Consider the following 27,009-nt stretch of genomic DNA (forward strand, 5'->3'; position numbering starts at 1 on the left):
TCAAGTAGGAAATTAAGTATGTAGCCTAAAAATTTAAATTGGGGAGAGTGGGCACTTCTAAAGCTGGTTATGCTTATTTGAGTGTGACAATTTACATTGAAATGTGAATCTTTTTATTGAGTCACCATGTAATTGGTGGTGTTAGGAATTTAGTTGGGGCTATAATATTTACTTTGTTTCCTAGTAAATGTCAATAATTATTTTATAACTACTGTTGTTTACATGTGTTATGTTAATATTTAATGATAGTGTGTACAGGGCAATCAGTCTGTTATAGAAAACGTTAAGTTGTCAATGGCTTTTGTAGATACTTTATTTATTTTGAAAAACATGTCAGGTTACATTGTTAGCTTTGATTCATTTAATTACCTTATAAATTCTAGTTGTTTGATTACAGTTTGAAAAGAAGAAGAAAAAAATAGAAAATTTTCATTGTGATTTTAAAAACATATTTTTAAGACATAATGACTCAATGAAGCACCTTTTCATAAAAAGTTCCCCTCTGGTAAGAAATGTGCTTACTTCCTCCCCTCCCCCACACCAGATGGAACACTGATACTTGTGTCCAACCCATCATGTCATGTCCCATCACTTGCTAAGAGTAAGAAATTCAGATCTCTTTTACACTCAGCAAACTTTGAGGAGTGAAATAGATTATACAGCCATAATTTGCATACATTATTCAGTTCTAATCAAGAATTTTAAACCCTTTGGATCAGTTTTACGTGTGAGAAATAAAAGCTTGTTATGCTTATATTTTACAGGTATCTGCAGGATAGGGAAGAGATCTTCAATAGTTGCTCCCCTTTAGATATTATGTCTAATTTTGATGCCCAAATGTAAGTAGTTTTCTCTTTTCTTTCCTTTCTGTCTTTGTGTTTTTGCTACTTTATTCATTCTCATGATTGAACTTACTAAAAAAAAATTGCGGTTGTAGATCTAGTTTTATCAGGTATTGAGGATCAGAATTCTTGTTAACTCAGTGTATATGTCATTAGAGAAAAATGTCAAAGCAGAGTGGAGTAATTTTCACCCGGGGACGCTTGTGTAATAATGAATGCCTCTTGATTCATGTTAGAAATTTATAAAACTTAATTTCAGGGGAACTGCACTATCAAGTACTTTGTTATGACGTCAATTCAGATATAACATAGTCATATTGTCTTGGATATCCCTTGTTCCCTGACACTGCTCAAAACATCAGCATAGCTAAGAAATGGATAATAATAATTCATTTAAGTTTCAGAAACCTATAGCTTATAGATCATAATTAACCGCTCCGGTGGTCTAGCGGTTAGAGCATCTGCCTTGGATGTGGGAGGTCGTGGGTTCGATCCACAGCCAAGTCATACCAAAGACTTACAAAAATGGTAGTAATGGCATGTCTTTCTTGGCGCTCACCATTAAGAGATTAGTGTTTGGAATGGTTGTCCTGGTGTCAGGATAATGTGACTGGGTGGGACATGATGCTACATGTCTGTGGCATTATGCCCCAGTGCTAGACATCACTATAAACTGCCACACTGCAGACATCATAGCGATATGACTGAAAAATTGTTAAAGCTACGTTAAACAGTCCAAATCATACACACATACAGATTATAATTAATGTTCTTACATAGCAGTAATTAATCGCCATCAAACATGCAACTAGCAATCCTGATTGTTTTTTCAATTGGCAAGTAGAAATAATTGTTACATTCAACTCGACTGGCCTTTTGTCCCCCCCCCATTTATACATCGACATGTTCAATAGTGATCCCACTTTCCATATTCTAGCTTGTACATGTTCATTGCTATATTATTTCCCAAACCTTATAAGCATTATTTTAATTTTGTATCATTATTTCTATACCCCAATTTGGTACCTACTATGGTTGGAAGATATGAACTACAACTGCCAAATTACAGCAGGTTTAGTATGGGGGTATTGGTGTAAATAATAGCACAGATATGTCCACAATATATAAATATTGACTAAAATCATTTAGTTCTCACACTGCTCGCCTGATATCTTCATTTGCATATGTTCTTTTGCTTTTGGACACACTAGGTTAGAGAATTTTTAATTTGTACTCAACATAGATTTGAACCCAGCTCCACAGGTATACGGCACCCATTGCTTTGCCTGCACACACCAGCCCATATTCCATATTGTATTGTTTTATATTTCAGGGCCAAATTTGGACATGGATTGTTGTCAGGGGACTACTCCAAGCCACCTATTGAAGGAGTTGATGCAATCCTACAGGTTGTTTGAGCAAATCACCTCTGGAATTATATTAATTTATCACATTTTTATATATAGTTTGGATTAGGTGTCAGACCAAGCTTATAAATATCTTTTCCCATTGATAAATATATAAAAATTACATAAAGATCAAGGAAAGTAATGATAGCTTGTTGGCAGTGACTTATTTTTTAACATTGAATCAAACTGATGATGCACAATGTTACAATAGCATTTTCTTTTTTTTAATGCTAAATTTATTTTTAGCATGCGATGAAAATTAGATGTGAAATATGGAATATAAACAATGTACAATATGCAATATAAAAATTTACTACAAGTCTTTCCTAACTAGTTTTTACATGGTTATAACACTATGTCATTAGAAATATGCTTATATCATTTGAACCTCTGTGTGGACTGTGACCATCTGTCTAATGATACGACAGCAGCTCATGGTCTTTGTTGTTCATAAAATACTAATAATTTCCACCCAAAAATGTAGGTCCTGATTTTCTGGCTCATTATGCATTGCAAATATGGGACAGCCCCTTTTGCAGTTGAGCTCCTGCTAGACATACATTTCCATTTCATGTTGAGTTACCTCCCTTGCCAGCAAGAGATTCTGCCACACATTATCCTGCTGTCTAAGTGTAGTTTTGTAAGGTCAGAATGATTTTAAAGAATTAGTTATTGATAAATAGATTAAAGATTTTGTATTTATATAAAATGCACAAAAGACTCATTTTTTGTTTCATAATTGTCATCAGTAAAACATGAATTAAAACTTCAAATTTTTCAAGTTTTTACTCTGTGGTGTTAGAAAGTAAGTAATTTCTCAAAATGTTACCTCACATTCAAGGTCAAGATGAGAATGATGTTTTGTATTAGATTTGAAATAATGTAATAAGGAGAAAATGTTGAGTGAAAGAAAACGATTCTAATACATTTCGAAACACCTAACCTCTACTGTTGATGAGTCCAAACAGTTGAAAAATGAGAGTCTTTAATACATTATATCTTATCATAGACTTTTTAATATCGTTGAGAATATAAATTGTGTTTATACTCTAATAGACAAAATCTCATGCCTAAATTTTTAGAGAAAAATGAAATAGATAACAAAAGATGATCCCAGGTATCAAACTCATTCCTCACACCATTTACAGTTTCACACAGTTTAGTTAAACCTGCCAATAGGAAGTCATTTGCTGTTCACCTAAGAGTCTTTGCAATTTTTGATATAGTATCAATGTGTGCATCCATTTGTACATTCAAACTTTGCACTTTCATTATAAGAATCAATATCATGATCCACATCTGTGGATGGTGCATATCTTGAGGGCCATAGTCATTGTTCATTATTTTGAGTTTTCCGTCACATTTTTCCTTTTACTTTATAGCTTTAAAGCCATTTGAGATTAATGGATGAACTTGTACATCATCGTTAGAAAGTATATTGTTTGCCACAATGAGAGTCTACATGGTCAGGTTCGCAGGACAGTATTTTATACTCTCCCTCTTATTTTCTATTCTGCTATATATTTTAGAGCTAATTAAGATTAAAAAGAAAAGGGGGAAAAAACAAAAAACAATCTCTCGCTAAGATTGTGCCAGAGCGGAAAGTTTTCCACAACTGGCTACTGAGCAGTCATACATTTTGAACTTCCGATTGTATGAAGCCCGGATGTAGCAGTGGTTTAAATTTGAATCATTCACATCAACATGGCTGTCTGCCAATTCCAACTTCCATGGCTAGATGAAGAAAAATATAAAGTTTGGATTATGAGATCTTAGAGAGCTTTGCAAAATGCCATGTATGCCAGAATTGGAGAGAGTACTCCTCGTTCACGTGCGGCTGAAAAAAACCAAGCTCTTGTAATTGCGCTTATATAGAGGCAAAACAGAAGCCTTCAGCATGAAATCATTTTTGATGAAAGAGGTATGTCTGTGAACACAGAGATTAAAGTTTTAAAATAGAAACTATGTATAGTCTTAATTTGGACTGAGTGGAAATAGGACAATCGATAATTGCAATGAACACAGTAAATCTAAAAATATAGAATACAGCTAAGTTGAGAGAAATATTAATATGAAATAGTTTAAAATATCCATACACTTTTAAATAAACGATAATTTTAAAAAAAACTGTTTACTTGTTTTTGTTTATGGGGAGGAGTGAAGAAGAAAGGAAGGTACTGAAAAAGATATTGAGACAATGACAGCTGCTGCTGATGGCTATGCATTGAAACCAAAGAAAATTTCCTTTATCTCGACATCAAAATAATTTGAGGAAAAGTTAAAAGGACAGAGTTGCTAAACTTAGAGCTCTTGAGAAACAGCTTAATTACAAGCTACTAGAACTGAAAAATTCACTGTAAAATATTTTAGACTTTGTAAATAGTGTAGTGTAAACAGAGTAAAATGAACTTTGTTCAGTGACTACATTATTCTAATGCCCAGATATAGGATGTTTAATATTAATGGGAAAGATATCAATGATCATACTATTGACTTCTTGTTTTACTTTCGGTGTTTTAAAAAAATGTTTGCAAGAAATGTTCCTCGTATGAAGTAAAAGTAAGTATTAACTTGTGTTTACATACAGTTTCATTTATGTATCCTTTAAAATTAATGTAATAATGCATCTTGAAAAACATGGTTTTGAACCTTGGAAAACCTTGGAAAAAAAACCTTGAAAATTTTGAAAGAAATATGCTACTAACCCTAAGATCTGTAACTTTTGAGCCCTTTCAATATTAGGGGTAAAACTTGGCATGATTGCATATATCATCAAAAAGTGTCTAGTGTACCACATATCGAGTTTTATCTTCAACATCAGATCATGAGTCATGTCATGTGTAAAGCATTCATTTCCTTTGTGCTCTGTTGCAGCTTTGTATGCTTATTCATGATTATTAGCAAGTGATTTGCATACCACATTTGTCTGGTTATGGGTTAGTATATGAAATTTTCCTTAGCACTTGACTTTCTAATCTATAACTTTTGAACCATCTGAGATCGTAGAATGACATTTGATATATTTGTTGTGTTCTACATTGGGATCAAATCACAAACAATATTTTAGGTTTCACTAAAAAATTATTTCCCTTTCAGTAACTTTTGAGAAGTTTAGAATAAGTGGATGCAATTTGGTATACTAATAAATTGTCGCTTGAAATGTGTTGAATTCCATCATTGCAGTTCTTTTTTCAAGGTCAGGGTACCAGATCTCAATTTTATATTTGCTTTTGTTTTTGCTTTACAAAGCTGAGATTTAGAGTTGAACCATTGTACACCTATGTTTCTCTTTTTGATGGCATCTCTTGTATGACAGTCAAGTTTTATCTTCAAGGACGTCTTTTCTTCCCCTTTTTCTGCTTTTTAATGCCTTGTTAGGTTGAGACGTGATTACTTTTCATGTCTGCCCACTAATTCTGTAGCTATGTCACAAGAATAGAATGGGCCCTTATGTTGTAACAGGTGAATAACAAGACAGAAACTGCAGTGCAACAGAGATTAGAACTTGTGAATGAAAGGGTATGGGTTCAGGTCTTGCTACTGAATCAGCAACTGTGGTCTGTCTTTGGGCAAGGCAATTGGCTCCATTTGCCATAGCAGTCAGTAACATATTTGAGTTTTATAAACTTTTTATAACTTCACAATGGTAGAGGACATATATCCTTTAAGTTTGCTTGTTGGTCTACAGAAGTCTACATATTTGTCTGAAAACCTATCTTTCCAACTGAAGGCCTGTTATGTTCTTTTTTATTTTAATAATCGCATTATTTGTGATTCCTAGGTTTCACACACAGAGACTCACAAAGTAATCATTGCATTAGTTTATGTTGATACACACTGAAAAGTACACATTTCACAAAGAAAAATTGTTTAGTATGGTTGGAATAAAGGTCTTTTTGCTCCTTCGAAGCAATAGATGAAAGCTATTAAAGGAAATTTCTGAAATTAGATTCATAATGACATTATTTCTCTTGCAGCCGCCAAATGGAATCCGTCCACAAATGTTCAAGTTGCTGATTGGAAAAGGACATCCTGAATTTTCTACAAAACGACAACAAGATGCGCAGGAGTTCTTTCTTCATCTAGTCAATTTGATAGAGGTAGTTGCATTCCCTTATTGTTATCACTCATATTTCTATGTTCTTCTGCATAAATGTACACACCTTCACAAACATCATTGTACGTGCACAAAGACACCTATGCACAGTTAAATTTGCCTTTATGATGAGCCTCCATAGTAAACATTTTTCTGGGAAGCAAGATAAAGCAATCAATTTTCGGAATTTTGGCAGTACAGCATGAACAGTTTTCAGAATTTCTTTATAGTTTTTTCTTTGCACATAGTTCCAACACATCTAGAGAAACAATTCATCCTGTGGCATGCTGGCTCGTCCCTTTTACTTTTGGGTCAACGTTGCATTTCAAGAAAAGTTGTTATGGTTTCATTTGCCTACATTTTTTACATCCATGATAGTTTCTCACCATTCAAGGCAGGAATCATTATCTAGATAAGACTATTCATTCTGTGTCATACCTGCTTACTCCTTTGATCAGGCTTTTTATTGTGATAATAAATTTATGTTTAGGTTTTGGTTAAAATTTGTATTTATTGCTTTTATTTCTAAATGCTTTGATGGTATTGATTTATATATTTATATTTTGCATAAATTCCAGATTTCAAGATGGGTTATGTAAGTGGAGCAAATGTATTAACTATATATATATATATATATATATATATATATATATATATATATATATATATATATATATTGCAGTTTAACAAGCTTTGTTGGTAGTATATTTAAAATATAGCCCGAAGATTTGAAAAGAAGGATTAATTATGTATAGTGATTAAATTTATGTGGGTTTATCACAAAGCAGTTGTAGTTATTTAAAAGATGTGAGCTTTATCAAATAGTGTTTTAAGTTATCTTAAAATTAATTACTTTTCTAAGATGTTCTTTATGTTACACCTTAAAATTTAAATGGACTTTAATAATACTTAAGGCAGAATTATTACCAGATTCCACTGTTGAGAATTGGACAGGTGCTGTTGAATGTTATTCTTGTACTCAAATATTAATATTGTATTACCCTTGTCAGAGAAATTCAAGAGGGAGTTTCAACCCAGCTGACTGCTTTCGTTTCCAAGTTGAGGATAGAGTAAAATGTTCTCAGTCAGGAAAGGTGAAATATATACACAGAGAAGATTTTCTTCTTGCATTACCTGTGCTCGTAGAGGAGACTGCTGTTAACCAAGGTTTGTAATATGTTATGAAAATAAGCTGCTACAATTTTGTAGTTTTGAATTTAGAGAAATTATGGAACTGGGGGTATTAAGGGACTTTATTTCTCTTGTGCAAACCACACTCTGATGTATGTTTCAGTATTCAGTATAATGGGGACTATATAATAACCACCTTTTACTGAGACCACTTTATAATGCAGTACTTTATGCCTGCAATTTTATTAATGATATAGGATCCTTTATCATGTACACCTTATAAGAAGAACCATGTTACAATGTTATACAGAGGGAATGCTGTATATAGCAAACCAAAAGAACTTTAACATTGAATCATCATCTGGAGGACATGTGTGGCACCATTACCACTGAAACATTATACCTGTGTCACTCTGTCTTCTTATACAGGGAAAATAAATAACATAGGTACACTTCAAATGTCCAAATAAGGTTACTGTCAGATATCATAAATTCAAACTACAATGTTATTATTATGCATGTGTGATCAGTGGGGTGTAGGGTGTGAGGGTTCAAGGCACCCAGAAGCAATGTTCTTTTGTGGAACTCCTTTTATCAGTTGCTTGCTTCTGTCCACCTCTGCCCCACTTCCTCCTAAATATAACTTTAAGAATTTACCCTAACAATAGCACAATCTGAACCCCCTCCCTCTTGCCCTATCACTGCATGTGATTGGAATGATGAATTTGGTTACTGACCAGCAGTCAGCTATAGCAAGGAGAAATATTTGGTTTAAATCCTATTTATTAAGTCTTTGGTTTGTTTACTTTATGTTGTTTGGTGGTGAATTGTTAGCCCTGAAATTACACTGCAGTTCTTTATTAGAAATTAAATTACTGTACCAATTAGACTAATTTTGGAAATCCATGTGATTATAGATTTGGCAATTCAAGTCAGCATACAAACATTATGTCAACATAATCATAAATTATATAATTACCAGACATGAGCATACATCAGCTTGAAGTATCATTCAAATAGGCACCTTTATGCTTGATGTAAGGGACAAAAAACTATATGGCTTACATTTCAGTCTGCATTCATTTACTTCCTCTGATTTAACTTTCACATTGAGGGCAAGAGATTACATCATATCAGTCATCAAAGAAGAATAGTGGATGGTACCTTTACAGGTGCAAATGCAGTATTTCTCCTATGTTTTTCCGACCGCTCTGGAGCCTAGTGGTTCGAATGTCTGCCTCAAATGTGGGAGGTCGCAGGTTCAAACCCTGGCCGAATCATACCAAAACTTATAAAAATGGTACTAACGGGTGTCTCGCTTGGCGCTCATCATTAGAGGTTAGTGTTAAACTGGTTAGCTTGGTGTCAGGATAATGTGACTGGGTGGGACATCATGCTGCATGCCTGCGGCATGATGCACCAGTGCTAGACATCACTATAAACTGCCACACTACTGACATTATAGCGATATAACTGAAATTTTTTCAAGCCATGTTAAAAATCCAAATCACACACACACACACACACTCTATGTGTTCCCCAATCACATTAGCATAGTAATTTAAGTCTGCTATCTCCAGAAATCCAGCCCTACTAAAAGACAAAATATTTGTCTTTCTGTATAGATCATATAGATAAAGGGCAATAACTCTTGCCTTCCCTTGCTGCCACCAGGTGTTGCCGGCTTTTGAGCTTCACTTTTTTCATATAGAAATGTTGTATAAACACCTCCTGCGAATCAAAGCCATATTTGTTGTGAATTTTAACCATCCATGGAGGGTTTTTAATTTATTTTGTGTAATATTCATTCCTAAATGGGTAGTATCTATTATTTCTTAATTTGATGCTTTCTCAGACTTTTTCTTTATGTTAGACAACATGGTACAACACAGCATTGTACATGTATGTTGTGATTCAAGTTTCTGTGCACACTGACCATTGTTTGCTGTTTATTAATAAGAGATGTTGTTTTAAAAACTTGTTAACATGCTGCAGTGTTTATTTATTGCTTTTCTGTTATTTTATTGTTTCAGTAAAACATGGTAAATAAATGCTACAAGAAGTTTAAAGCTAGGATAAACATCCATAAGTTGTGACTTGTGTACCTAATATACACCTTCTTATGTCTGGGCACACTGGGTATTTTTACAGATCATGGGGATCCAGTATGTATCACTGTCTAGAGCTGACCTGGCCATTCAGTACCTGTACTTACAGAAGATACTGCTGTCAATTAGTGATAGTCTCATCCAGTTAGTCATGCCTGTGGCTTCATCTGTATATAATTATGGATATCTTGGTGACAGCTCCATCTTTATAGGCAGGCCTGCAGTGACACATGCCAGTCATGACAAGGATTTTAGTGAAAATGCATCCATCGAGCCATGTTTATGGCTACACTTGCCTATCATGATGGTGACTTTAGTGAAAAATCTGTATGTTGAGCCATGCTTATGGCACAGCCAATACCAGAACCAACCAGACAGCTTCTCCATGGCTAGCAACTGTGCTGACTGTTCTCCCAGCTAACCAGCATCTGTCCCAGTATAATAAAATCTTCTGGCAGAGCCAGCTATTTCAGTGTTAACTGCTTGCCTGAAGGGTATTTGCCACATATTATATAGATGGCATTGCCACCATGAATGGGTTATCCTGACATGGAACCAGACCAAAGATGAGACTTCACACAGTGAGTTTGAGGATATTACTGAGTAACAGACCTGCTCCAGACTGACCAGTTTATTTTAAGGCTGCCATCGAAATAGATATACAATGTGTTGCTTACTTTGGAATGCCCTCTACCCCCATGGATGAAGTCAAAGTTTTGGTTGACATTGACAGTGAGGAATACACCTCATCCTTCCAGCTGCTTCCCAAAGTCAACCAAAATCAGAGAGATTAACATGAGGTTGTCTGGTTGTATCTCTAACCTACTAAATACTAAGGCTTTCTTTTCTGAGAGCCAAGTAGCAGTGATGTTTTTGGTTAATATGTTTGCCCCACATTTTTATAAAGATGATAAGAACATGTTTCACACCACATCAGAGCTGGTTTAGAACATTGTTGCCATATCTTCAGCATTAGATTTAGCTTCATTGGTGATTTTCCAACTGATGGAAAGATTAGGCAACCAACATATGGGTGTCAAAAGCCCAGATTGCTTGGGTCATTAACAGGACAGCTTACCATTTTATGGCAAAGGTGTTGACTACCTCTGCCAGTCTTGATCAGTTACAACAAGACTTGCAAATGGATAGCTCACCCACGCACCACCCCTTCAGAATGGCAAGTCCTGAGTCAACAATATACTTGATATAGCGATAGGTTTTTTTTGCCTGGCTCTTATCTGAAGGTTAGAAAGAAATTGTGGAACTGTGGAGAGAATTTCTAAATTAGAAGGTCCACCACTTGGAGGTAAAGTCTGATTTTTTTTCAGGGACTTGTGCATAGGCAACAATTTCATCCTTTCAAATGCCTTAGTCCCTGAATTGGCATTTTTTTTTCTCTTACAGTTTTAAGAGAAAAGGTTTGAGTCCATTACTACCAAGGGCTACCTTCCCATGATTTCTGACACATTAAAATATCATGGTATTGGGGATATTGGCCATGACAAGGATCTATGAAACACACTGGTCAGCTTTGACCTGAATAGGTCAAAATCACTCACATTGTTTCCTCTGTAGAATCTTTCATGGTGTCTATATGGTTCTACCCAGATAGGATCTGATCTTTAGCCAGGACCTCATTGAATCTACAAAACATTTTATTTGTACATTTTTAGATCGACATTATGGGTGCGTGAGTTGCATTCCTGTGTCAATGGACCTGAATCATCCCCAGTTTAGATTAGATGGTTCCATGGCCCTAATGTGTCAGTGAGGTTTCATAGCTAAGAACCAATCAAAGAATGTTCACCCACTCTTTCTCTTTAATGCAAGATCGATTCTGTGCTTGCAAGCAGTACTTGAAATGCATGGAGAAAAGAAATGAGACCCAACAGTGACTTCTTTTACTGTTAAAGGTCAGAAAAGAGGATATAACCCCTCAAAAAACCTTAGCATCATGTCACTAATGAGTGCTACACTTAGTGTGTGTGATTTGGATTTTTCGTAACTTTAACAATTTTTCAGTCATATCGCTACGATGTCTTCATTGTGGCAGTTTATAGTGATGTCTAGCACTGGGGCATCAAGTTTGCTGCCCTGATGTGACGGGAGTATCTTATTGCTCATATAGGGATTCCATCCATATTTCCCTGAAGGATGTAAAAGGTTGGATGCTCAAGCATTTTCTCCTGCTATTACCTAGTCTTCTGATATTAATGTGATCAGGAAAAATGTTAAATGGAGAAAATACATTATTTGGGTTAACTATGTATATACACTGCATTATAATTAATCTTGTTTACTGTTGACAATAATGGCATAGTACTCATCATTAATCTTGTTTACTGTTGACAATAATGGCATAGTACTCATCATTAATCTTGTTTACTGTTGACAATAATGGCATAGTACTCATCATTAATCTTGTTTACTGTTGACAATAATGGCATAGTACTCATCATTAATCTTGTTTACTGTTGACAATAATGGCATAGTACTCATCATTAATCTTGTTTACTGTTGACAATAATAGCATAGTACTCATCATTAATCTTGTTTACTGTTGACAATAATAGCATAGTACTCATCATTAATCTTGTTTACTGTTGACAATAATGGCATAGTACTCATCATTAATCTTGTTTACTGTTGACAATAATGGCATAGTACTCATCATTAATCTTGTTTACTGTTGACAATAATGGCATAGTACTCATCATTAATCTTGTTTACTGTTGACAATAATAGCATAGTACTCATCATTAATCTTGTTTACTGTTGACAATAATAGCATAGTACTCATCATTAATCTTGTTTACTGTTGACAATAATGGCATAGTACTCATCATTAATCTCATTGTGGTTATGACCTAAATCCAGAAACTTAACCCAGTAAAATGTTAAATTTTGGGCTGTGATCTTTTGTTTGCATGGGAGTTGTACTACAGGAGATGTATACAATCAAATAGTTATCCCAAAATATACAGCATTATCAGGAAAGGTCTCGTGAATATTTTTGCCTCTGGCAAGCCTTGTTTGAGATTAAGTCATAAATGTCACAGTTGTAATGGGTGGCTGTCTTAAAGTAACTGTGGGCACCTGCTTCACAGTCATCAAAGTAATCTTTTCTGGAAAATTAAACATTTTTGATTATGTTTCTCTGACAAAAATTATTAAGTGATATTATAATTTAAGAAATATGCTCTGTAACCTCTTGAATCTAGCCTTCCTGGAATGATGAAATATATTTCATCTTTCCCATCTATATAACATACAAGGTTCTAACTTACTTCCCCTTTCCACTTGTTGGCTACCAGTATACCAGATGTTTACTAGTTTGAGCTACAGCATAACATAAAGAATGGTTCTCAGTGCTGGGAGCTGTGGGAGGCTTAACAACAGTGTCGTTGGGTCCCCTTCTTATACAGCCTCCCCTTCTGCACTGGAAAAGTGGCTTTATAAGATGGGTGGCCTTTCCATAGGAGGACTAAATTTTTGTGAGAAGTATATATAATGTACGTAGTAAAAAGCTACATACTTCAAAGCATTTAATATCTTCATTTAGTATATTCGTTTAAAAGTTACATTAATTATTAAAAAGTTTTTCTTTATGTCTTAAGAATAGACTTATTTCAATTGAATATGCATTAATAGTTCTTATTCTTCATGTAAGCGTGATATGTAAGTAGGTATTGTTGTCATTCACATTGCAAAACCATTCAACATCATTTAAATCTTGGTACATATATAATTCTCTTTCCATTTGCTCTATTTTCCCACTGCTGCTGAATAATCTCCTTATTGGTTATGATGTTCTTTTCAGCATAAAATTTATTATTCAAGTCTTTTCTACATTAAATTGTTGAATAGAATAACCGACTTTCTTCTCAGGTAATATGTATCCGTTTACGTGATGACCTGTTAAAGTTTGGTAATGATTTATTCGGATGTTGCTAACTGTATGCGATTAATTATACAGACAGAACTTCTGTTGAGTGGATAAAATGTCTTTTTGGTAAAGAAAGTGATACATGTCTTTGCCTGGTACCCACTTTTGTTCAATGTTAATTTCTGTATGTATGTTACTCCACAAAATCTATATTTAGCCTATGCTGACCATATTATGATTTTGACAATTATGTCCAGTTGTAATCGTCAAAGAGTAGAACTCAACAGATGTGTGAAGCCCAAAACACTCGCACAACATTGTTGAGCCCATTTCCTGTAAACATCGACTATGTTAGATAATGATATAATATTAATCTTAGTGTTACTTGTACTTTAGTCAACACTTCTTTCAGTAACCTGACATCAGGAGACAAGTATTAACAGTAGAGTTACTCTGATTACTTACCTTACCATATGAATTAATTATTGGTTCTGGACACATTTGAAATAAAATCTGGCCACTTGTGAGGGTAACATTTTACATTTTTGTCCTAAAATGCTGGTCGCATTAGAGGGGTGGCCATTCTTGAGGGGTACTTTTGAACACAAACTTGTGGATGCCAAGGGATTCTGGCTAGTAGAAGCAAGTCGCTGCTGGTCAAAGGGGCCAATCAGAGTGGACCACTGTATATCCTTGGTATGATATTGCAAATAGTGTGTTAAAAGTGCCATTAAAAACCAACAAAACAACCAAACTAGTTCAGGGGCCCCAAGTGGCTGAGTGATCTAAAGTGCTCTCTGTTACGGATCACTGCTATCTCACCTTTGTCTGCGTGGGTTTGAGTCTAGGATTCGGCTAATGTGGGTATGTGAGAAAGCTTGCCAGTAGCTTCTCGTGGGTTGGTGGTTCTTCCTGGAGTTTTTCTGGGTTCTTCCTCCACCATTAATACTGGCTGCCATGCATAGCCTATTGTATGCTGAAAAATGGCATTAAACCCCACAACAACAACAACAACAACAGCAACAGCCAAACTAGTTCAGGTGTGTGCCTGTGGCATGCCACTTGTGTGAATTATTGGTTGCTCAAATTATCAAGTTTTATTCTCTGTAATATCTTAATTCAAAAACGATAGTTATTCTGCCTTTGTTTTTATTTGCTCTAAGGATATTGTTTTGATTTTCTTTGTATTGTGAATTATTAAAATGCATGGATAATTGAAAGGTAAATAAAGTGTCTGCCATTTTGTTTCTCCACAGAGGAAGTACTGGCATATGAAGCCAAGAAAAAAGAGCTGGAAAGTCAAGGACTGAAAATGTAAGCAGCAGTGTTATGAGTTTTTCTTAAAACAATTCCGTTTTACCAGTCAAATTTGTTATATTCATTAATTAAGGTGTATAGAATTCAGCAAACTAGTTGGATTCTAAATACAGATCTCTCATTTACCCCAAAATGTACAATAAATTTGATAGCTGCAACTCATAACTGAAGTAGATTGCACTTAAATTCAATTTTTAACTCTGTTTGGACTGTGACTCTGCCTCACAACATTATTGATTCTGCATTAACAGAGCTGCCTTTCAGTCATACTGGCAATTCCCCCTGATAAATACTACATGCTTCCCTACGATCTAACCTCAACTAACCACAGGCAGAGGTGGGTCAAACACAAGGAATGCCAAGGATATGTATTGTTTGATATTAAACATAATAGCTTGAATTAAAATTGTATGTAAACTACTTCTATTATTTCTTTTTATGCTACACTGTTTCTCATCTGTAGGTTACCTGTCTGTCAGTTCATTTTGCTGTGCATGGGTGTTGTGTTAATGAGTAGTTTTCAAGTCACAGCCCACCTATTCATCATTCCATACATTTTATTATGTAAATAGGTATTTAATGTATTTAAATGATGTTTATACAAAGAATGGACCCTAGCCAAAACCTGTTATGCACTGCAATTTCCGCAGACATAACCAAAATATTGGTATCAGCTAAGAGCCAGCCAGAGATGGAGTCTCTGTGCTGCATTAGCTCAGTTAGCATCCATTCAGTTAGAAGTGATCAGCACTGAGAGTAGAAGTGCTTTGTTTACTTATCCTCCACCACCCAAACACCACCTACAATCTTGTAATATCTGGCTCACCTTCCATTTTCATGTCTTCACATAAAAAACCCACAGGTATACTATTCCATTATCCCTGGAGGCGGCATCTGGAACCCTTATACCAATGAAAACATAGAAGACAACTTTTAATTCCATTATCCCTGGAGGTGGAAACCTGACCCATTATACCAATGAAAACATAAAAGATAACTTTTAATTTCATTATTCCTGGAGGTGGCAAGATAACTTTTAATTCCATTATCCCTGGAGGTGGCAAGATAACTTTTAATTCCATTAATTCCATTATCCCTGGAGGTGGCAACATGACCCCTTATACCAATGAAAACTTAGAAGATAACTTTTAATTTCATTATCCCCGGAGGTGGTAACCTGACTCCTTATACCAAACCTAGAAGATAACTTTTAATTCCATTATCCCTGGAGGTGGAAACCAGACCACTTGTCCTAATGAAAACATAGAAGATAACTTTTAATTCCATTATCCCTGGAGGTGGCAACATGATCCCTTATACCATATACCAATGAAAACATAGAAGATAACTTTTAATTCCATTATCCCTGGAGGTGGAAACCAGACCACTTGTCCTAATGAAAACATAGAAGATAACTTTGAAACTGCATGCACTCATTCAAATCAAGTTATTTCCTGTTAACATTTAACACTGGATCAAGTCTATGATGTAAAAGAAAAATGAGCTGGAGCCCAGAGATGGTACAGATATAATTGATTTATGTGGTACAAATTTGCAAGTTTTATAATCTTGGAATTTTTACAGTTAATTTCATTTTAATGAAATGTGGAAATACATTCATGATACATTTTTTTGTTCAGAGAATAAATAAGGATTTCATTTAATTTAAGAAACCTACAAGAAGAAAAACTGAGTAAATAGCCTATTCAAATGAATGAGCAAATCCAATTCATGTAGTAATGTCTTTCGATTGGTTGAATACAGATAGTTGCATCAAGTTAAACTTATGGATTGTGTCATATACCATTCAAAAATTACAGTCATATTCACTATCACCCATTTTCTCCTTTGAATACATTCCCTAATCACATTAACATTAGGAATATAAGCCTTACAATGTCTTGAATCAAAGACCTCTCAAAAGACACAAATTTGTCATTCCTGTCTGTATTATACCAATGACAATAATAACTCCCACGGCCATCACCATGTGCTGCAAATTTTAAGCTTTTACTGTGAACTGACAATACATCTCTTACATTGCCTCCCAAAATTCATTGGAGATTTGTTCTAAATTTCATCCATCCATTGAGGATTTTGATTTTTTTGGGAATATGGTTATGTGCAGTTTTGCAGGCTCAGTTTCTGCCATCTCTGACCGCATGGTTCTACATGGCACCGCTAAGAACAGGGAGATGGGAGGAAAATGATGTTCTGAGTATTCATCCTAATATGGAAAATGTAATTTCTCAAATATCTACACCATCTTTGGAGTTACAGGTGTGTTGCTTGGTGCAGCTAGCAAACAACATGGTTAATTATTTTGGGCCAATTTTTCACATATTTCATATTTTTCTGTTTCAGTCAATAATTTAGACACTTGGGCATGCCCCTCCAATTCTGTGCAGCCCAGTGGGCATAAGTCCATCCCACATGGCTGAGCATAGTCTGGGTACATTGGGGGTTTTAGGACTTACTTGAGCCATGCTGTCTTGCTGCACATCAGTATGATGCCATATTAGCTTCCATCCATAATGGCTTCTTTAGCATATTGTCCTGTGCCTTGGCTCATAGAGCTATAGAATGTAACATTGCCAAGGATCTTCCTGATGTATCCACTCCTGCCAGCCTAACATTACCATTGCTCTGGTCGTACAGCCATCTATACTACTGTCCATATGCTACCAGACATACTGATTTAGATTTTGGCCATCTATCCATGCTGATTTGACAACTACATACTGTGGATATGGCTAGCCAGATGTTCTTGACTTAACCTTCTTAGATGGTACTGTTGAAATCTTACAGATGATGGTTATGCCTCTTCTATGCCTAATAGGATGTATTATCCAAGCATTGATCATGATACAGATCAGGACGACCCAAACCTCCAAGTATGGGGATAAGCATGTTGATGTCATACTTGGATCCACTATGGAGATGACTGATTACAGTTTTATGGTTGTATTAGAGGAGATATATCAGGTGCAGCCAAATTCAAAATGTCTGCTGTGCCCCTCTTGTATGATGTCCTACAGGGTCAAGGTCTTGGTTGATCTTGACAGCAAGGAAGTCAGCCCTACCTTCCATCTTCACCTGCAGTCTAGGATAATCAAAGACATTTGCCTAGTGGTTATCTACCAAGATCATGACCCAGGCAGTTATTCAGCATTTTTTCTGAGAGCCAGTTCTCAGCATTCTTTGCACCTCACTGCTATAAGACCCATTCCAGCACCTTTTTTCTACTGATCTCCCAGTGCTAGGTAAAAGCTAACTATGGTCAGTCAGGTTTGCACGTGTTTTACAAGATGGATGAAGGTGTTTTCCATGCTGATTCCAAGTTTGCAGTATAGTAGCCACATTATTTTTGGATTTGGCATCTCTGGTGATCTTCAGACTTGTAGAGAAGTGTGGTAATGAGAATGCTTGGAAGTCGGTGGACAGGATAGATAAGATGATCAACAGGGTAGCCATTCGATGGTGAAATTTTTACTGCTGCACCAAAAATGACCTTGAGTGAGTCATGGACTACCTCACTCAAGCCACATCATACACTCACCTTGCGGATCACTCCATAAGTTTACCTTTGCTTTTAAGTGGCAAAATAGTGAACAAATGTAGGCAGACAGCTCAAGAACTGCCCTCCACCAGCCACAATCACCCAATAAACCCTTTCCGACCCATCCTCGATAATGTGATGAGCAGAAATGAAATGATCCAGGATTGTTAACTGCACACTCCCAAAACCAGCCTCAATCTCAACCCTACATACAGAGACAACCTACTAATCAATCTCAGAGGCAGTCTTAAAGAGGGTATAGGAAACAAAGTTTCACCATTCCCACGCCTCTGCCCTCTTACCAAGGATGTGTTCCCGACAGTCCCCAGACAGCCATCGGTTGGGGGCCAGACTCTTGAAATTCAATGAATGTTTGATCATTCTTCTGCAAAGCAAGTGGGCAATCTAAATCATTTAAAAGGAGCTTTGTTTTGCCACCCCCCTCCCCTTTAGCCCTCCACATTCCTGATGGAAATGGTAAAGAATGTACTTTTTCAGCAAGAGATCAGGATGCTCATCTATTGTTAGGAATCCACAATCTCCAGGGTTCTACTCAAGGCTTTTTCTAATCAGGAAGGCCTATATCAAATTATGCGCAATCATCAACCTGAGTTGACTAATAAGATTGCTCTCTGTCTCAACCTGACATTTTCACATTTCCATCCGTCTGTCCTCACAGAAATTCCTTCAGTTTGCATAACAATGAACTTTTGATAAGTTTCACAGATTTTGGCTTTGGGTCTTCACGAAGCTATCCAGCAATGTTATGTTTCTGTTCCATACAACCTCATCTCCTTCACTGGCAGCGTACTTGGTCAACATATTCCAGAAACATATGGTAAATTTGATTCAAGTAAGGGAAGGAATGATCACCTGTCCGTTTTAAATCATTTCACCATCAGTCAGATCTTTGTCCATCCCAGTGGTTTGTCCATCCCAGTGGTTTGTCCATCTGTGTATGGAATTTCTCCCCAGCCACAGCTTTGTATGTCTTCCCCGCCTTCAAGTAGTCCTAATCGAGTCCAAAAAGAAATGGATGACAGTTTTTTAAACTTCTCGTATGTGTCAATACAGCAACAAACATATTCTCTGAGTCACCTCTACATGTGGCCTTGCTGTCTCACTTGTGCCCCTTTTCAGTGCTGCTCAGTTGCAAGATAAGTGTAACAAGTGAGATTGTATCATTCTTGGATCATAGGCTCAAAAAAAGTTGGCTCACAACAGAAATACATCTTGAACAACAGCACCTACATATGACCATATGTATGGCTGCAAGTACCTGTGGTTCAGAAGCCCATTTGTTGATGTGTACATTGCAGCATTGACATCCAGATAATAATAATAATAATGATAATAATAATAATAATAATAATAATAATAATAATAATAATGAGGACTTTGTATAGCTCCTAGAAGCTCTAAGTGCTTCACAACATTAGACAACACCTATAAGATAAAAAAACATATATAATGATAGGAGTACAAAAACAAACACCATGAAATTAGAAAAAACATGCTGAGAATATTTAAGGAGGGAAAGATTATTAGGTCTTTAAGTTTGTTCTTGCAGTCGAAATAAGTGAGTTTTGAGAACCTTCTTGAATGTGATCACTGTGTCTTTGTGTCCAAGTTCAGTGGGCAATTCATTCCACGTTGCTGGGCCATGGTATGCAAAAGAACGCTGTCCATATGACTTTGTTTTCATAGTGGGAATAATGAGTATACGATTATCAGAAAGAAGCGTAAATATCTTGCTGGTGTGTACACATGAGTGAGGTCGAATAGATATGTTGGACTAGAGTCCGTCAGTGAAATGTAGCACAGAGAACAAATTTTATGTTTGATTCTGGATCAAATGGATAGCCAGTGAAAGGTACAGAGCAGCGGGGAGGTGTGCTTTGATCGTGGTACTCTAAGTATGATCCAAGCAGCTGTGTTTTGAACTTTTTGAAGTTTTTGGAGTAGATATTGAGATGAACCAGACAGAATAGAGTTACAATAGTCCAGTCTTGAAAGTACTAATGAACACAAAATTATTTTAGTGGCATCAGCTGAAAGATATTTGCAAATTGAGCTGATGCGTCTCAGCTCAAGATATGCAGCCTTGCATATGTTCATGACATGTTGTTTAGTGAGAGTACTTTCCAGAGTAACACCTAGGTTTTGTACTGATTGTGTGAATTTAATGTTGGTATTCCTGATATTTATTGTTTGAGGTAAATTATATGAATGAGAAAGTCTTTGTGTTGTGATCAGAATGGCCTCAGTTTTATCAACTTTCATCTGCAGCTTGTTACATGTCATCCATGATTTCACATTAGAAATGCACCTCTCTACACCTTGAGTGGTAGCATCAACTTCAGTTGGGTGGCTAGATTTGTATATTTGGGTGTCATCAATATACAATTGGTGAGACACTGGATGATGATCTATGACACTTGAGAGTGACTGAGTGTACATAATGAAGAGAACAGGTCCAAGAACAGACCCCTGTAGAACACCACAACATAGATCAACTGGGCTGGAATGTATTCCATTTGCAGACACAATTTGTTTCCTGTTGACCAAGTAGGACTTGAACGGCAGTAAGGCAGTATCATGAATGCCAAATACATGCTGGAGACGGTGAAGTAATATGTCATGGTCTATGCTGGACGAGGACGAGGACTGTAATCTTTCCGTTATCCAAAGCAGATAGAATGTTATTAACTACTTTTAGAAGAATAGTTTCAGTACTGTGGCAAGGGCAATGTGCAGATTGTACATTGCTAAAAGGACTTTGAATTCAGATGAGATACAAGTGGGGATAGAACAATCTTTTCTAAGATTTTTTATATGAATGGGAGATTAGAAACTGGGCGGTAGTCTAGTGTTGGTTTCTTTAGCAAAGGCTTTACAATGGCAGTTTTGAAAAATGATGGGAATTCCCCTGATGAGAGATAGAGGTATTAATAACATCAGTTAGTGAGGGCAATACTGGATCTAAGCACTCAAGAAGCAGTGATGTTGGAATTGGATCAAGTTCACATGACTTTGGTGCACTCTTTATCAGGATTGTATGTACAAAATCCATAGAGACAGGTTCAAATGCAGCTAATGGTTGTCACTCAAATTCTGTATCCCAACTGTATGGTGACAACAAGTCAGTTGAAATTGTGGTGTCAAGCTTATCTCTAATGGTTTGTACTTTGTCACGGAAGAAATTTGCAAACATGTCAGGAAGGTCGACTTGAGAGAAGGTAGTTGGAAGTGGTGTAGATTTGTTCCTTGACATTATCTTGTTAGTAATCTCGAAGAGCTCTTTGCAGCTGGAACTTTCCATGATCTTAGTAGTGTAGTGGGTAGACCAAACATATTACCAGCAGACACAATGCCTTTTCACCCAGGAAGGACTAGATTCTCCATATAGAATGGTTCTTCCATCCATAGGTCTTTCATCAGATGTGTGTGCTATTGCCGCATCAAGTGTTTAATCTTTTTGTGACCAAGTAGAACCACAAACTTCTCACTCGTGTCGCTCCAGTACTGGATTCTGAGGCTTGGGCCAAAGATGCCTTTTCTGTCATTTTAGAGTGCTTGTAGGTCAAGGTACCAAATATTATAGAGAAACGGGGGGGGGGGGGATTCTGATGGGCCTTCTAATCAAATAAAAGTCTTGGATCAGTGATCTTTTTTCTGGTGATAGATCTGCCCAGGAAGATCCCGGAAAGCTAAATCTTCTCAAATAGCCTGGATCCAAGTGTTAATCCTTGTCCAGACTGATTTCTCTGTCATGTCCTGGCTTTTATGAGCAGAGCCCAGTAGGATAAACAATTTAACCATTTGATCATGGAATGAATCACACAAGCAAGAAGGACCTCTAGTTCTGAGGCTTATGATTGACACTGGTGCAAGGTCAGTAATATTGTCAATCACACAAGTATGTAATTCTTTTTTCTTTCTGTTAATGGAGAAAAATTGACTCTAAGTATTATTAAAAGTTACATCAATAGTATTGTCTTTTTGAGTTAGTCAATCCCACATTCTATTTGTACATGGAGAAAAGTTGGTCTTAATTATTATTAAGGATTACTTCTGCATGATATCTGACACTTTCTGTCATCATGGCAGAGATGGTCCTGGTCATGATGAAAACCTCTCAGACTTGTTGGCCAACTTTGATGGGCCTAAATTACTCACAGACTTGTTGGCCAACTTTGATGGGCCTAAATTACTCACACCATTTCTTAAGTGGAAACTTTGATATGCATGGGCCTAAATTACTCACACCGTTTCTTAAGTGGAAACTTTCATTACCTCTGACTTGGTTGAATTCAAGCCCTTAGCAGGGTCTTCACTGAAGCACCTTTCACACAAAACCTGTTCCTGATAGTAATCGTGTCAGCATGCAGTCATTGAGTTACATGCCCTCTCAGTTGATCAGCATCTTTTCAATTTCTATCTGTTGGTGCAGTGGCCCTAATGATGCAACCTGATTTTGTCACAAAGGATAGATTGCTGTCAGTGGACAATCAGATTGTCATCATACAGCCAAGAGGCATTCAGACAGAATCAAGTAAATGCTCTCAGGTTTCATCTGAACTGAGACAATTTGTGGAGCATCTCCTTCTTCCAGTTCTAGTTAAGCCTGTGAAATAGGATATAACCTGTCAAGACCTCTTATGACAGTTGAAGCTCACCAGAAGAGAGCTCATGAGTTCAGAGCAATCTGTGAGACTTGCATTTGACCACAATGCTTCTATCCTAGATATTGTTGAGACTCACTGTTGACTGGTATGCAGACCTTTATATCTTCAGAATCTAGCGATACACTCTAGACATGGTAGGCCCAACATGATCACTCTCTTGTCCATTTTCTGGCAGTTTGATTAGAACAAAAGAACTAATTGTCTTTATTTTGTGTTTTAAATGTTATGCTCCATAATGTTTTATTCTGTCATCCGTTATGGAATACAATAGTTGTCTCATTATTTTGTGCAGAGAGCTGCATTAAACATTTTTTAATTACATGTAGCTTTAAATTGAATGGACAAATTGTATATTAACATAATCTCTTTTCTATTTTGAGACTACAGAATCCCACAATAACTTATTTTTACATGTAGCAAATCAGGCCAATAGCCAGTAAAAAATAAGTTTACTTGTAGCAAATCAGGCTCACATCTTGAAGAGAGCCCTCACCAGCTATTATGTTCTTATGAGAGATTGATGTATGTAAGGTGAAGTTGTTTGCACTTAAAACATGCACAGTGGAGAGAATGTTGGCATACCTCTATGCTGATTTGATGTGATGCAGCTGACATTTCTTTGGATATTGTACTTGTGGAATTTGTACGTGATCTAAGCACACTGTGAACTAATATACTGCTCTTATATGCTGAAAAATTCCGCCTGAATTAGTCTGAAGTACACTTTCTTTAGCAGCTATAGGGAAAATTAATTTTGCCAGACTAGACAATACCAGCTTTTGAAAATGCAATGAATGAATTACCAAATATATAAAACAGAAAAAAAGTTATTGGCTCTTTTTTTTACAATTTACCACTGAAATTCAGGAAGTGAAAATGACCAAGTGGGGCTAGTAGTTTTTGAAAGGTATGCATCTGGAGTAAGGCCAAGCTGTATACTCTATAACCCATATTACACCTGTCAATCATACACCAAAATAAAGTGAATTAAAGGTTATTTGAACAATACCTAAGATATGCAAGTTCTTTTTTAAATAGTCAGTAGAACCAGTGAGAAAAGCCAGGGAAAATCTTTTTCTTTAATATTCTAACCCTACGCAAAATATGAAACTGTAAAGCACCATGTTTACATGTAGCAAATCAGGCTCACAGCCAGTAAGAAAAAGTTTACATGTAGCAAATCAGGCTCACAGCCAATGAGAAATAAGTTTACATGTAGCAAATCAGGCTTACAGCTAATAAGATACAAGTTTCCATGTAGCAACTCATGCTCACAGCCAATAAGAAATAAGTTTACATTCAGGCTCTCAGTCTATAAGAAATAAAGCTAAGAAAAGACTTGTTCAGCCACCTAATTCTGTTACAAATGTGAACATATCGCACTTTAATAAGCACTTGTACATATTAGTAACTACAATAATGTGATCTAGATTGATTGAAATTAATTACACTGTACAGCCTATCCTGTGCTCATATTGGTCATGTGGCCAAAATACAAAATGAACAAAGTTTGCACATAAACCTTAATATAAACTATTGTCGTAAGAAAATAATTCAGTAGCCTGTATCAGTGAATTTGAGTTGAGACATTATGTGGAGAGATGGTTTAGAAAACTTCGAATATTGAATTACTTTTGCTGGCTTGATGTTAAAGCAGTTAATAACCATTGAGAGATATTAAAGCAATTAATAACTGTTGACAGGTCTGTCAGTCAGATCTATATATACTATTATATATAACTTCATGGTTTGATGTGCCTATTCTAAAACCTTCACTTTTTCTTACCTTCTATCAATCAGTCCTAATTCAATTGATTTTTGGTCTCAGCAGCAAGCAGATATGGCTTCAGAAGTTTGATAGATCCTTGGAGCATATACCACTATACAATGCCACTTCAGAAGTGAGAAAGGGCCCCGGCTGGCCAAGTGGACTAAAGTTCTTGCCATGACTAATCACTGCCAGTTCATATCTATTGGCTTGGGTTCAAGTCTCAGGCTTGACCAACGTGGTATGTGAAAATGATTACCAGTAGCATCAAATGGGTCAGTGGTTATTACTGTGGTTTTCCAAGGTTCTTCCTCCACCAGTTATACTGGCTGCCATGTATAGCCTATCTTGCTCTTAGAAATGATGTTAACCACCCACCCACCCAAAAACTTACAAAAGCAAGAATCCACCTGAATAAAAACTTTCAATGCCATTTAGCAAAATATAATTTTGAATGTTCACTGCATGAAAAAGAATTATTATGCAATTTTATATGTAAAATAATTAACATCTTAACTGTAGCCTGAAGTTGTAAATTTGTAGCAAGTGCTATTTGTAAACCTCCTTAGTGATGTAAACAAAATATGGTTAGTTATGATAAGGAATTGGCAAACAGGCAGAAGCAGATGATAATTCAGTTAGTCTGTAAGGATTTTAGTGGTAGAAAAAATATGTACAATAACTGGAATATCTTATTAACCTTTGAAAAAGTTTATTTAAAACTGTCAATAGAAATCAAGAAAACAGTAAGAGACCAAAAGTAGTATTTATGTACCTTCTCATCTTGTTGATGACAGTTTCTGACAATTGTATACAGTCTTTGCAAAACCAGAGTGTAGCTTTTAATGAGCCTGTCATGTTTCTGAAAACATTGTCAAAAGAAAATAACAATTTATGATTCAAAAGGGGCACTGTTAGGAATCAATCTGTGATTTCTGAGTAGAATTATACATCACATATTTTGTGATTCAAAGTGAGAATAAACCAGCCATCAACATTATTTTTTATTTATGAAACTAAAGTAGTTGTCATTTTTGGAGAAAAGCTGCCTTAGAACAGCAACTAGAGTATTTGGATCTGAACAGCGAACACTTGCCATTTAAGAATATTTTCCCAATGTGTTAATTGGTGTATTACCTGCAACCATGCTGGAAATTGGATCACAAAGATGGGAAAAATTGACCGAGTTGAGTACATTAGACTTTTATTGAAATACTTGGTACAGATTTTGCACAGATTTTCCAAATGAGGAACAGACCTTCCAGGATGTTAATTGTTTGGTCTGTATTTGTACATGATGGTTGTAAATGAAAGTCAGATTAATGACAGTAGCATGTACTTTTGTTTCACAGAGATCCAAAGGAGGTAGTTCGTCCAAGAATTCCCTTGACTTCTTGTGTTGAAGGTTTTGCAGCCACAGAGAATGTTGATGATTTCTACAGTACAGCAGTCAATGCCAAAACAGTAGCTTACAAGTAAGGTGGAAATATTCATTTTAATTTTTTGTGTTTACACATGTATGATGCCTACTCATCAGCGGTACTCAGTAGAGACCCTGAGTTTCCCTTGCATAATACACTCAAATATCATAGTTTATGCTGTTTGCTTTAAATGAGATGGACCCAAATCTGCTATTGATATTGTATGCACTTTGCACCCAAGGACATGTTGTATAGTACAAGTCACATGGGTCATGTATGCACATTTACTCATTTTAAAAATTAAATATAAATTGTTCTTTTAAAATCTAACACAAGTTTTCTTTAAACAAAGTCTATTCAGTCCTGATTATTGAATGCTCTGCACCTTAACCATCACCAAGAAGCTTCCAGATGAAAATTATCTATCACTATGGACTTCTACAGTGGTGGCCATGTACTAAACTTGGGTCAAAATAAGAGCACATCAGGTAGAATCATCACAATCGAGGGTAGTAAGAATTTATTTATCAGTATGCGTAGCTTTCATTGTGACATCACAGTGCATGGCATTCAATCCAGATTGTACCGGATCACACCTTTAGGTTCATTTCATCCAAAAATGTCTACGTACTTTAACTTTGATTTTGCCATATGCATCTCTTGGGACGTCTAAGTAATGACCTTCCAAAGGAATATGGATGTACACGAATCCAAGTGAAGTGAATACTTGCTACTTAAAGATATTTAGTATCAAATTCTAAAAAATTACACCCCTTACTGAAAT

The 27,009-nt window shown here is 36.0% G+C and overlaps 1 protein-coding gene across 2 annotated transcripts in view; it reads left to right on the forward strand.

Annotated features, from left to right (window-relative positions):
• LOC149781199 (ubiquitin carboxyl-terminal hydrolase 5-like) overlaps window positions 1-27,009 on the forward strand; it is a 67,874-nt gene that overhangs the window by 23,292 nt on the left and 17,573 nt on the right. For both annotated transcript variants that reach the window (XM_089935258.1, XM_089935259.1), the window contains exons 10-15: window positions 765-839; window positions 2,176-2,251; window positions 6,229-6,351; window positions 7,358-7,514; window positions 14,729-14,786; window positions 26,157-26,279. In XM_089935258.1, coding sequence (XP_089791384.1) covers window positions 765-839; window positions 2,176-2,251; window positions 6,229-6,351; window positions 7,358-7,514; window positions 14,729-14,786; window positions 26,157-26,279 — 612 coding nt within the window. The remainder of the gene's footprint in view (window positions 1-764; window positions 840-2,175; window positions 2,252-6,228; window positions 6,352-7,357; window positions 7,515-14,728; window positions 14,787-26,156; window positions 26,280-27,009) is intronic.

This window comes from Sinohyriopsis cumingii, chromosome 15, assembly GCF_028554795.1.
Source record: "Sinohyriopsis cumingii isolate HCF-2022 chromosome 15, ASM2855479v2, whole genome shotgun sequence".
Classification (NCBI taxonomy): Eukaryota; Metazoa; Mollusca; class Bivalvia; order Unionida; family Unionidae; genus Sinohyriopsis; species Sinohyriopsis cumingii.